Here is a 14,226-nt window from a genome sequence, read left to right as displayed (position 1 = left end):
ATAGCTCATTCATCCATGCACAGATACAGTATTAGTGACAGCTTTTTTTAGACAGTTTTACAGGCATGGCTGTTTATGTTGCGAGGAGTGTGTTAATGGCTATTAGCTCCTGCTAACGTTCACCTTACAGTCAGGGTTAATGAAAATGCTGTCAAATCAAGTGTGAATATCCATGGATGATATTTATGGATGAAATAATTGGTGCTTGTGATTGTGATCAGTGTGAAATGGAGTGTTCAGATAATCCTGATAATTTGACATTTATGTAAATGAGATAGTACTTTAATGTACACTAGCGTGATTCACATTTCCCCCAGAGTGTGTTTGATTCAGATATAATGATACTGAGTTTGAAGATAGTAGAGCCATCAGGTGGTACACTTTGAGTTTTACTTCAGCCCTTTGAAGGAATAGCTATATGAATATTTTCTCTATATGGAGTTTTATTATTTTACACTGTTTTGCTTCTCAAGTAAATGTATGTTGTTTTAAGGATGCATAGATTTTTTTTATTTTATTTTATTTATTTATTTATTTTTTGGACTGGTAATCAAGACAAAATACTAATAAGGAATTTATTTATTTATTGTTTTTTGGAAGTGTACATGGACTGTAGTTCTCTAGATAGGTAGATGAGCAGGATAATTCAAGCAGGTGTCAGATTTGAAAGTGTTCTGGTTTGTGCTATGTTGTGTTCAGGCATGGCATCATCACTCTTCAAGCATTGTCTGAGTCCAACAGGAGACTGTGGCTGGAAGCTATGGATGGCAAAGAGCCGGTGAGTGCTCTACCAGCTTTCTTTACTTTTTTATATATGATTTTGACATTGCTGCCATTATTTTAATCCATGTACTTTCTCAACATACCTGGACCATCGGGTGACAGATGCTTTCTCATAATAGACCAGAGTACCATAGAGAGTTTAGTGATGGTTTTGACTTGGGCTATAAGTAACCAACTAGCAAACACCCAGAAAACCCTAGAAACCACATAGCAAAGCCCTAGCAACCACATAGAAACATGCTAGCAACCACCCAGAACACCATGGCAACCACAAAGCAACACCCTTGCAACCATTCAGAAAACTTTAGCAACCACAAAGCTATGCACTAGCAACTACCCAGAACACTCTAAAAACCACATAATTCCCTAGCAACCGCATAGCAACACCCTAGTAACCACTTAGAACACCTTAGCAACCACATAGCGATGCCCTGACAACACAACACTCTAGCATCTTTGACACAGGCAAACCATGAAAAAAAATTTCAGAGCATAAAAATCTTATTGTTATTTACATCTCTGCAAGTTCATGACTCTAAACTCGCAAAGCTCAGCATTCTCAAAGCATAATTTTTGTTGTATTGTCCAGCCTAATGTTTGTACATACACATGGGAATACAATGATTAGATACATGAATCTGAGCATACAGTAGATGAGCCAAGCACATTTAGTTTATTTATTTAAGATGATTTCAGTCAATATAATTTTGATTTTATAAAATCAAATTCTTTTGCACAGCAGACTTACAATAAACATTGTATTAAAATATTTTTTTTAGATCTACAATCTGCCTGCTATTCTAAGCAAAAAGGAGGAAAGTAAGTGTTTCTGTTTCTGCCATAGTGTTATTTCAAACATGAAGACTCTACCTTTTTAAATACTTAAATAATAATAATAATTATATATATATATATATATACAGGGTTGGGAGGGTTACTTTTGTGAAAACTACAGATTACAGAATACATGCTGTAAAATGTCATTTGTAACGTATTCCATTAGATTACTCAAGGTCAGTAAGGTATTCTAAATACTTTGGATTACTTCTTCAGCACTGGTAGATGTTTTCACTTGTTTTGACTATAAAAACTCCACCAGTACAGTAAGACAAAATACACATGTTAAAAATACATTCTCTGAAAAACCTAAATATCTTATGCAATGTTGTTTCTCAAACAAGATAAATCAAACTGATCTTGTTTTAAGGATTTTTAGATATTTTTACAGGAAAACAATACAAGAATTATTATCAAGAATAGGATTGTTGCCCTAATATCAAAGGTCTTACTAGAAAAAAAGAAATTATGATCCAATGTGAATTTTCTTGATTAAAAAATATGATCGTGTCTGGTAACATGTGCATGTAAAATGGCTAGAAATAACATTTTAGCTTAGCGTAAAGCTGACAATTTTCACAAGGTTTATTTCTATTTCTTCTGCTCCAAACTTACTTCAAACTTACTTCTCTGTCTGCTCGTATGAATGTAACACATCATAAGAAAGTGTTTCACCGCTGTTCAAATGCACTTTGGATCGCATCATTTATATGTATAAATGTTTTCCATCTGAAAGGACTAAATATTAAATGAAACAAATGACATTAAAATGCAAAGTAATCTCTTCAGTAATCAAAATACTTTTTGAATGTAACTGTATTCTAATTACCAATGATTTAAATTGTAACTGTAGTGGAATACAGTTACTTACATTTTGTATTTTAAATACGCAATCCCGTTACATGTATTTTGTTACTCCCCAACCCTGTATATACAGTATATATATATATATATATATATATATATATATATATACTGTATGTATGTATGTATGTATGTATATAAAGTGTTACTATAAATATACATTTTCATATTTTTTTTATATTTAATATAATTCTTCTTTATTGTACACCTCATTTTATGAGTATACTACTTCTACATAACTTCTAATATATTTCTTCTGGACATTTGTTTTTTAGAGAGAGAGAAAATGAGGGGGGGGTTAATGTACATGCCTGACCTCACATGCCCTCATCAGATTAACTGTTTAACACACATTCATTCAGATAATGAGTTGTATTTTCCTTCACTACACACTTTATCTGTCTGTGCTCTCTCATTTCCTCTCACAAGGTTGAAAGCATTACACAGAGTAAGCCCAATAAGAGTGTGTTACAAGCTAAATCCACCCACTGAACATGTTGTTTGTGTTCACTTGTCTTTTGTAGCATATTTAAATGAGGCTGGCTTTAATTTTGTGAGAAAGTGTATTCAGCTGGTCGAGATGAGAGGTAAGTCGGGCTAATGGCCTGTTATCTTCAAAATAGGATATTCTGTAGGAACGTATACGATATTTTACCTGCATAACACATTCCATACTTGTATTTTTAAATCCTTATTGTTAGAGAGATAATTTTATTATGTAGTAATAAAAATAATATAGAAATTGGTAATAAATATAATTTAAATATTTTACATTTAACAAAAAATGAATTATATTAGTTATTAATAAACTATTATTACTATTTACTATCACTATTATAACACTGTTTTTATCAATGCATAACTTATTTTTAATAATACATAATTTTATGGATACTTGCATAGTTTTTAATTAATAATAATAATAATAATAATAATTGTTATTATTATTATTTGTTGTTGTTGTTATTACACTAGACCTTTCATATAAAACAACTCAAAGTGCTTCAGAGGTCAGAATAAAAATATATATTAAGAAAAAATTAATGTATGAATCAAAGAAACAATGTTAACATTGATTAAGAAAGATTAAACTAATTAGAAAGTAAAGGAAATAAGAAATAAATAAATACAATTTAAAAAAAGCTGTGAGTATATATCTCAAGATGTGAATGCTTGGATCTAGTCTTATTTCAATTGGTACAAAGATCAATTTGAAATCTTTGGGGTGTAATACTTTCCCTGATCTCTTATTCATATTAAAATATACCAAAAGTCAGCATAAGAATACCTCCAAGTTTGATTTTGAACATATTTTGACAGGCAGTCAGCAGTTTGTAAAGGTGCATAGTCACGCTCATCTTCAAAAACCCGCAAAAGAGCTATGAAATCAATTCTCTAGGTAACTTAACCAAAGAAAATGTGCTTAAACAGACGTAGCCTAGTCTCTTTCAGGGATATGTGTGTGTTTAAATGTTGTGTGTGCATAAATTGTCTCTCAGCAGGACTCAACACCATGGGTTTGTACAGAGTTGGTGGAATAAACTCTAAAGTGCAGAAGCTCATGACCACTGTCTTCTGTAAGTTGCCACACCTCACATTCACTTAAATCGCTGCCAGTCTAAACCAATCGCCTCTCTAAAAACAGGATCAAATTAATTTCTTTTAGACTTGATGTCATGCATTAGTCACATCTGGTTGCTATTAATTCTGTTCTGTCAGATCATGATAAATGTCCGGAATAAGTATCTTTATAAATCCTAAATACAGTTCAAAAACCAACATGTTCTCTTAACACATTACTGCTCTCCTTTAAACTTTACTCCGTCAAAAACTTCCAGACAGATTTCGTAAGTCCTTTTTAAAAGGTCCTAAAAGTTCTGAGCAAGATCAAACACATTACAATGTCTGCTTGCTGTAGTTTTCTGCAAGTATGTGGGTGAATCTCATGAGTCCTTTTAAGAGCATGCCCAGGTCATATATCAACCCAAAATCAAAGAATAGAAATAAGAAATTATATTTTACATAATATAAGACAATAAAGCCTACTTTTAAGACCATTAGGATTTATTTTCATTGTGGCATTATTTTAATTAGTCAAAAATTTTTTTTTTAAGATTTACAATTTCATAACAAAATTCCATAAAATTGAATTGAGTCATCTTTAATTAAATACAATTTTTAAGAAAAGCTTTATTTTTTTAAGTTTTATTAATTTATTTTGTCAAACAATTCAAATTGAAGGAATTTTGTTATGAAATTGATATGTTTAAATCTTTGTTTTTTTTTTTGTTTTTTATCCCCTTTTTCTCCCAATTTGGAATGCCCAATTCCCACTACTTAGTAGGTCCTCGTGGTGGTGCGGTTACTCACCTCAGTCTGGGTGGCGGAGGACAAGTCTCAGTTGCCTCCGCTTCTGAGACAGTCAATCTGCGCATCTTATCACGTGGCTCGTTGTGCATGACACCACGGAGACTCACAGCATGTGGAGGCTCATGCTACTCTCCGCGGTTCACGCACAACTTGCCACACGCCCCATTGAGAGCGAGAACCACTAATCGCGACCACGAGGAGGTTGCCCCATGTGACTCTACCCTCCCTAGCAACTAGGCCAATTTGGTTGCTTAGGAGACCTGGCTGGAGTCACTCAGCACACCCTGGCTTCAAACTTGTGACTCCAGGGGTGGTAGCCAGTGTCAATACTCGCTGAGCTACCCAGGCCCCCCGAAATGTTTAAATCATAAAAATAGGCGTACTTTTTTTTGTGTACAACTAAGTCCACTTTATTAAAGAAAAATATTTTATTTAAATTGTAAAGTATTCATAAATCATACTAGTATTTGTTGTACTGCCTTTAAATTTATGCTGATTTAGATTAAAAAAGAAAGTCTTTGTGTCCAGACAAGATGATTCTCATTAGTTACCACAGTTTAGGGTCCTACAATTAGGCTTCATTTTCTTTATTCAAAATTAATTCATTTCTTGCTTTTTATTTTGATGATGAAATATGAACCGTCAAGACATATTTTCGTAATTTTCAATTACCAGTTCACATAAAAAAATATTCTACGAGTCATACATAAACAGTTTTACAGACAGATAATGCTGTATGTGTGTCTGTTTTTCTCTTCCAGCACCTAAAGCAGCTCCAGACATGGATCTGGACCCAGAAACCTGGGACAACAAAACCATCACCAGTGGCCTAAAGAATTACCTCAGGTTAGCATGTTCCTATCGTTTGTTTGCCGGGTTAAAGACTGACATTATTACTCTTCATGGAGATCTGAAAAGCAAGTGGGAACCTCTCATTCAGAAAAAGTTTGTTCTCTCCTGTTTGAGATGTCATGGGTTGAAAATAACCAAAAGCAGTTTTGGGAGGAGACATAATTGAAAGCCCTTCTTGTGTTTGTCCACCAGGTGTCTCTCTGAACCACTCATGACATACAAGCTCCACTCAGACTTTCTCTTGGCCGTCAGTAAGTTATAAAATTGGTCATTATACAGCAATATCTGACCGCAGAGCCATGTCATAAACATGTTTACTTTATTTAATGTCATCGCATGGCAGAATTGAGATAATTGTTGAGTTATTGTGAGTATTGCTGATGGTGTGTTCATGTTTTCGATTTGTGTCCTTATAGAATCAGATGATCAGAACTATAGAGTGTGTGCAGTTCATGCACTCGTGCATAAACTACCTGACAGAAATAAAGAGATGCTGGAGATGTTAATCAGACACCTGCTCAAGTACGTCTCAGTCCTGAACTCCATTTACATTAAGATTTCAAATCCGATTTGATTTGATTTGTTTATTCATCTTTATTTTTATTTTTAGGTGCAATCATAGTCATTTTTTTTTTTTTTTCTTTTTTACCCATATCCAAAATTAAAACTTTTTATTCTACTGGTCTTCTGTAATATTTATTTGCTGACATATTTATAGTCTATTTAACTGGGTCCTTGACATGAGATACTTCTGGGGATTTGACATGTCCTGCTGTGTGATATGCTATACTCCATCTAAAACTATTTTAAAATGCATTTTACTCATTATTTTATAATTATTATGCAGCTTTCATGATGTCATATTAATTGAGGGATCACATGGAATATTTGTACCCTTTTTTTATTTTTAAAGAAAAAAAAATTGTTGTTACACCACAGGACCCTTTAAAATGAACTAGTGAAGACAAAAAGTGTTTAAAACTATAAAAAAAATAAAAATAAAAAAAGTAAATAAATAAATTCCTGGACCTAAGAAATAAACTTGCCATTATACAATACATTTTACATTTATTTTCACTGTTAACTATAGTATATATATATATATATATATATATATATATATATATATATATATATATATATATATATATATATATATACATATATATGTATGTGTGTGTGTGTGTGTGTGTTTATATGTTTATATATGTATACTGTATATTATACCTTTATTCTTAAGAGTGTGTGTATATACTGTATTTTGTTTCTGCAGTGTGTCGACTCACTGTGACAGTAACATGATGACTGTGTCTAATCTGGGCGTGATCTTTGGTCCCACACTGATGCGCTCACAAGAGGAAACTGTTGCCGCCATGATGAACATAAAATTCCAAAATATTGTGGTCGAAATTCTCATTGAAAATTTTGAAAAGGCAAGTATGATTGAAGATAATTCAAGACTTACTCCTCACAGAAAGAAACAAAAATTAAGCAATCAGCTTATGACTCATTTTAGCAGGGGAACATTAGCTGAGAAAACACTTCCAGCATCTACAGTGGCCTCGAAAAGGGATAGTTTGCTCAAAAATGAAAATTCTGTCATCATTTAAGGCCTGATCACACCAAGTCAGTTTTTCTGGTGCAATTGTTCAGGTCCAACCTGGTCTCATAGTGAAAACGTGACTCTATATACTTTTTTGCAAAACTTGTTATATGTGTCTCCAGGTACAATTTCCTGCAGTTTCCAGGGGAAATGAACACTAGAGGTGCTGCAACAACTGTGTGTTTTATTCATTTTCACTCAAATCATGACTTTAATGGCTGTTTATGACTTTATAAATACTTATTTTTCTCTCTAGTACTCAGAACCTGCTATTTTATGATATTGACACACTTTTACTCTAACACATCTTTTGAAAAATGATACACTTTAATGCTTGTATTACAGACCCACCTACATATATACACTTATTCCAACATGAATAGCTTGTGTGGTAGCTCACCTGATAGGATGTTGGACTTAGAGTCAGAGAACTGCAGTTCAAGTCCAGCTGTAAACTCAAACTGACACGTGACATTACAGAATCATAAAAGCAGCACGAAATGATGTGGATGCTTCAGAAAATTTGCTTTTTCATTTTGCTTCTGAATTTTAAAACACTACTGGTTAGATTTAGGCATTGATTAGGTAAGGATGCCTTTTTTAAATGTCTCATTTATATTTTAAAACACTATTGGTTAGGTTCAGGCAAAAGTTTTAGGTTAGGGAGGTATATTTTACAAACATCCATCCAAAACTCACCTTAAAACCACTTCTGAATACGACACCATTTTACTCGCTTTTGGCACCCCCAGCTGGACATGTCACTGGAAACCTGCAGCCAAATGTGTTATGCAGTCATTATCACAGCTGTGTACATCCCACCACAAGCCGATACAGACCGAGCACTTAAGGAACTGTATGGGAGTCAGGAAACCGCGCACCCTGAGGCTGTGTTCATTGTGACCAGGGACTTTAACAAAGCCAACTTCAAGTCAGTAGCACCGAAATACTACCAACATATCAGTTTCAGCACATGAGGGGACTGGGTTTTGGACCATTGCTACTCTCCCTTCCTGGATGGCTACAGATCCCTCCCCCACCCACCATATTACAAATTGGACTACTCTTCCGTTCTCCTTCTGACCGCTTACAGGCAGAAACTAAACCAGGAAGCACCCGCCCTCAGAACGATCCAGTGCTGTTCGGTCCAAGCAGATTCTACGCTACAGGACTGTTTTGATCACGTGGTTCCGGTCCGCCTCTGATGACGACATCGAGGTCTATGCTGATACCGTAACGTGTTTCATCAGGAAGTGCATAGATGATGTAGTGCCGACCAAAACAATACGGATCTACCCTAACCAGAAACCATGGATTAATAGCGATATTCATGCGGCTATTTACTTAATGTGCGGACTTCCGCTTTTAATTCCGGGAACGCCCTCCGCATTTAATTATGCCCTCCACAAAACTATCAGAGCAGCCAAACGCCAGTACAGGGACAAGATTGAAGGACAGTTCAACACCACCGACTCTAGAAGCATGTGGCAGGGAATTAATATCATCACAGACTTCAAAGAGAATAAAAACTCCGCCGTGAACACTGCTGCCTCTCTTCAGAATGAGCTTAATACATTTTATGCTCGTTTCAAGGGAAATAACACCGCCCTCGCGGAGAGAGCTCTCATGGCCGAAGCTGCAGTATAATATTGTTATTATTATTATTTTTAATGTATACAGTCTTCTTATTTTGTGTATACTGTATATTGTATATTATTAGTTGTATATTGTATATTGTGTTGTGTAACAAGATGTGTAAATTGTGTTATGTGTAAATCAGATGTTTATTGTAATTGTCATACTGCTATTGTATTGTATTGTAATGTTAATAGGAACTGCACCCAAGACTTTCACCCACTGTTGCACTTGTGTATATGGTTGAGTGACAATAAAGGGATTTGATTTTGATTTGATTAGGCAGCAAGCGAACAGTCAGTTCTTGAATTTCATGTGTTGGAAGCAGGGAAAAATGGGTAAGCATAAGGATCTGCGCAACTTTGACAAGTGTCAAATTTTGATGGCTAGATGACTGGGTCAGAGCATCTCCAAAATGTCAGGTCTTGTGGGGTGTTCCCAGTATGCAGTGGTTAGTACCTGCCAAAAGTGGTCCAAGGAAGGACAACCGTTGAACTGGCGACAGGGTCATGGGCACCAAAGGCTCACTGATGCATGTGGGGAGCGAAGGGTAGCCTGTCTGGTCCGATCCCACAGAAGAGCTACTGTAGCATAAATTGCAGAAAAACTTAAGGCTGGCCATGATAGAAAGGTGTCAGAACACACGGTGCGGGGCTGGGTAGCCGCAGACCGGTCAGAGTGCCCATGCTGACCCCTGTCCACCACTGAAAGCGCCTACAATGGGCACGTGAGTGTCAGAACTGGACCATGGAGCAATGGAAGAAGGTGACCTGGTCTGATGAATCATGTTTTCTTTTAGATTATGTGGACGGCCGGGTGCGTGTGCATCGTTTACCTGGGGAAGAGATGGCGGCAGGATGTACCACGGGAAGAAGGCAGGCCAGCGAAGACAGAGTGATGCTCTGGGCAATGTTCTGCTGGGATACCTTGGGTCCTGGCATTCATATGGATGTTACTTTGACACATACCACCTACCTAAAGATTGGTACAGACCACGTACACCCCTTCATGGCAACGGTATTCCCTGATGGCAGTGGCCTCTTTCAGCTGCCACACTGCAAAAATTGTTCAGGAATGGTTTGAGGAACATGACAAATAGTTCAAGGTGTTGACTTGGCCTCCAAATTCCCCAGATCTCAATCCGATTGAGCATCTATGGGATGTGCTGGACTAACAAGTCTTATCCATGGAGGCACCACCTCGAAATTTACAGGACTTAAAGGATCTGCTGCTACCGTCTTGATGCCAGATGCTACAGGACACCTTCAGAGGTCTTGTGGAGTCCATGCCTGTCGATGTGTCAGAGCTGTTTTCATGGCACGAGGGGAACCTACATGATATTAGGCAGGTGGTTTTAATGTTGTGGCTGATCGGTGTGTGTATATATATATATATATATATATATATATATATATATATATATATATATACATGTATATACACACACAACAGATAGTTCCAGTCCTTGAATCTGATTGGACGAGAGACGTTCCATGAATACTGATGGTCTCACACCATCAGCACTCGGACGCTTCACTGTGTGTATCACTACACTTGTGTTCATGCCATTCTAAACTAAAGTGTAAGAGCAGTGCAGATGTGTTAAGAGCCATCTGTCTCTTTACATTTAATTTTGTGGCATTACATATTTTAGTCAGCAGGTGGAGGCAAGGAACATTTTTGTGTGTAATATGAGCTAGTTGATGACGTGAAGTGAGTCAGCGTCACTCAGTGTTTATATTCAACAGCACTCCGTGATCGCTCGTATTACTACTACACTACTAAAGCTAGGAAATAGCTTTAAACGGCTTTAAAATAACAACTTCAGCATTAAGGCTCATCATAGCTGAGAGACACAACAGACTGATTGATTACAGAACTCAAGGCGCTTACCTTTTACCAGACTTTCCACATTGGAGAGACACTTGCGCACCGACTACCGTGAAATAGGGAGGAATACCCCGCTTGAATGGCTATTTTTCCACTGAGGAAATAGGATGCATTTCACCAAAATGACATTAACTTCAGAAAGCTGACTAACACACTATAGCATCATCAACAGGTGATCACACATGCTCCATCTCTCTCTCTCTCTCTCTCTCTCTCTCTCTCTCTCTCTCTCTCTCTCTCTCTCTCTCTCTCTCTCTCACACACACACACACACATCCTTGTTTCTCCAATAACTTGTTAGAAACAGCCCAAGCCGTGATTTTATTTCTAAAGTGAAATTTCTGAATTACTAACGAATACTTGGGCACATCATTTGGTTTGAACTAGTAACGTCAGATTCTGATCCATCACATAAGAATGTAGTTCCATGCACAAATGCGTTTTTTGTGACCGTACTCAGTTTTTCCTATTTTGTTTTTTAATGTACTTGTTCATTGAACTGTTGTATATAGCAATATCACACTCGCAATCATGCTATATGGCCCTAAATCAGCACTGCTATGATTACCTACGGCTGAATCACAGCAGTGCTGATGTAGGGCCATATCACACTCTTGCTCATGTGATATTGCTTTATATATATATATATATATATATATATATATATATATATATATATATATATATATATATATATATATATATGTTCATTAAAGATTTTTTGATTTATTTTCAGGTTTTCCATGACATTGGGAACCCTGTAAGAGCAGTGAGTGTGTGCTCACTTTTGTTTTATCCCAATATCCGTTATTAAACAAGGTTTAACAAAATATAATCTGCCCGCATAACATGACATTTAGTCCAAATGGGCTACCTAATGCTGATCAATGATTAAGACTATGAGACATCCATAACATAATCAGTGACCATAAACTGGATCAGTGAGTGAAACTATCACAAGACAACCCACAATGACAACATGATAGTGCTACATGAAAAAATACCTGTACCTGTACCTGTAATTAAAATGATCCATACAATTTATGTTGTGTTACTGTTCGCTTAGATACATTTGCCACATATGCCAGTATTATTTATCTATATATGTATAATACAAATCATGTCTTAATTAAATAGATAATGTGATAGCAATTGTGGAATTATCAAGTCATTTTTCTTTTCTTTTTTTTAAAATATCAGTTGTGTTAGCACAATAGAACCACACTAGCATCGATTTATGCAACTTTGCTCAGAACAGCAATGTCATAAATAATATGCAATAATAAATATTTAGTATCATGAATAATTATGCATTTTATTTATTAAAATATTAGATTGCCAAAATTGTTTGATATTTTGTTGTTTCATTATTTCTTTTCCTTCATAAATGTCATGCATTTTTTATTTTGCTGGATTGTGTTTAGTAATTTAAAGTAAATAGTATTTTCCTAAATAGCCATCGGAATAAAAATTGTGACAACTAGCCCTGGTGTTATACCCCACCCCAGGTCGCTTATTTTAAGTTGCTTCTTTCTCTTGGAAAATCTGGCAACACTGGTCAGAGGTTCGTCTTGCAAAATCGTCACGCATTTGGTGTGAACAGGCCTTTACTCACCCTCATGTTGTTTAAAACCTGTATTACCTTCTTTCTTCTGTGGAACACAAAAGGAAATGTTAGGCACAATGTTTGAGTGTTGTGTGTGTCCAGAAACGTTTTGGTGCCACTGTACATCCCACTTCAAATATGTAGAATAGGTTACCCTATCCCATAGGTTTTCCTCTTATGAGTTGATGTTTATTTCACAGATATTTCATCAGGCTCCGGACCCTAATGTTCCCCTGCCGCAACCTCAGTCTCGGCTCGGGTCCCGCAGGAGCAGAGCTATCTGCCTGTCATCTGGACCACGCAAACCAAAGAGTCTATACACGCCTTCACTATGCCTGGCGGACGCGGACAGTGAGTCTCACACTACCAGTAATCATCACGTTTCACATTTACTGTTGATAGTACATCCTTCATGTGCTGTGTTTTAATTATAGTGACCATGGTTAACACATGAACATATGAGATTCATTAAATATGTTTAACACCAGTAAATGTATTTAACACAATTAAAACCTAATTAGTGGTGTTTTCCAAGGTTTTGGTGGAAGGATTTGAACAAACGCCTAATCAGAAGATTTGGTGTATTACTCATCCCACACTGTCCTACTTCAAATCATGTGGCTTGTTGAGGAGAGGTGTACTATTACTTTAGTAAATGATCAGACTTATGATTTTCACCTGGTGGTTGATTTAACAGGTAAAAACTCGCATAGACTTGCAATAAATGAGCGAAAAAGCCATATCTAGGGATCACAATATGATAGAGACTTAGAGGTGGGCTTTTGACTTGAGCTAGTAAGCAACCATCCAGAATAACCTAGCAACCATATAGCAACATGCTAAAAACTATTCAGAACACTTTAGTAACCACATAGCAATGCTCTGGCAACCACCCACAACACCCCAGCATTGTGGCGCCAGCAAGTTTTGCATGGACAAACACCACTCACATTTTCTTAGGAAATGTAAAAAATCTAGTTTTAATAATTATTGTAAAGACAAGGTAAAGTTTCCAGCTTAAACTGCAGTCTTTGAATCTCACGAATGTCCGGGTCACATTTTACCCCTAAAAAAAGAAAGAAAGAAGTGTAAATTATTAGGGCCCTTAAAGGAATATTCTGGGTTCAATACAAGTTAATCTCAATCGACAGCATTTGTGGCATAATGTTAATAACCACAAAAATGTATTTTGACTTGCCCCTTTACAGCTCAAATAATACATGAGTTTTATCAGAGGAATTAATGTAAGTGCTTTTATAAAATTAACATCTTCACATTTCTGCCTTTAAAACCTTCAAAAATCAGCCCCATTCACATCCATCTGTAACCTCGATTTTTGCTTTTTTTTTAAAGAAAAGGACAAATCAAAATTATTTTTTAATTATGACATTATTTCAATGAGAATTAAGTAATTAAACACAATGCCACACCCCCACCCCAATTCTCACTTATTGAAATTTGTATGTGTATATGTAAAGTATTTATTCATCATAGTAGTATTTGTTGTATGTCCTTGAATTTAGTCCAATTTAAATAAAAAATATCTGCAGTATTGAGAATCTCATTAAAATCCTAATTAACAATAATGGGTATTACAAATATGTAATGTGCACTTAATGTCATGAAAAGGCACAATGCAATCTTAATAATCTTTTTTTTTTCTTCTTCTTCTTTGTGCTATTTTTTATTTATAAAATATTTATATGAAATAGATATCAAGCATTTAATAAAATATTGTGACATTTATTTGTGAGATTCACCCAGTTGCTGTTTAAAAATTCTAATT

The 14,226-nt window shown here is 35.6% G+C and overlaps 1 protein-coding gene across 8 annotated transcripts in view; it reads left to right on the top strand.

Moving 5' to 3' along the window:
* The window catches only part of LOC127416746 (rho GTPase-activating protein 42-like), a 176,959-nt gene that overhangs the window by 154,196 nt on the left and 8,537 nt on the right, over positions 1-14,226 (top strand). For 3 of the 8 annotated variants that reach the window (XM_051656272.1, XM_051656268.1, XM_051656274.1), the window contains 9 exons: positions 700-778; positions 1,563-1,602; positions 3,009-3,071; positions 3,987-4,061; positions 5,616-5,700; positions 5,899-5,957; positions 6,123-6,228; positions 6,980-7,139; positions 12,641-12,791. In XM_051656272.1, the coding sequence (XP_051512232.1) occupies positions 700-778; positions 1,563-1,602; positions 3,009-3,071; positions 3,987-4,061; positions 5,616-5,700; positions 5,899-5,957; positions 6,123-6,228; positions 6,980-7,139; positions 12,641-12,791 (818 nt within the window). Of the gene's footprint in view, positions 1-699; positions 779-1,562; positions 1,603-3,008; positions 3,072-3,983; positions 4,062-5,615; positions 5,701-5,898; positions 5,958-6,122; positions 6,229-6,979; positions 7,140-12,640; positions 12,810-14,226 lie in introns of all 8 variants that reach the window. The other 5 variants (XM_051656271.1, XM_051656267.1, XM_051656273.1 and 2 more) reach the window with 3 other exon arrangements.

The sequence above is a fragment of the Myxocyprinus asiaticus genome, chromosome 26, assembly GCF_019703515.2.
Source record: "Myxocyprinus asiaticus isolate MX2 ecotype Aquarium Trade chromosome 26, UBuf_Myxa_2, whole genome shotgun sequence".
Taxonomy (NCBI): Eukaryota; Metazoa; Chordata; class Actinopteri; order Cypriniformes; family Catostomidae; genus Myxocyprinus; species Myxocyprinus asiaticus.
The sequence above is the reverse complement of the archived record's forward strand: the minus strand, read 5'-3'. Positions and strand labels throughout refer to the sequence as shown.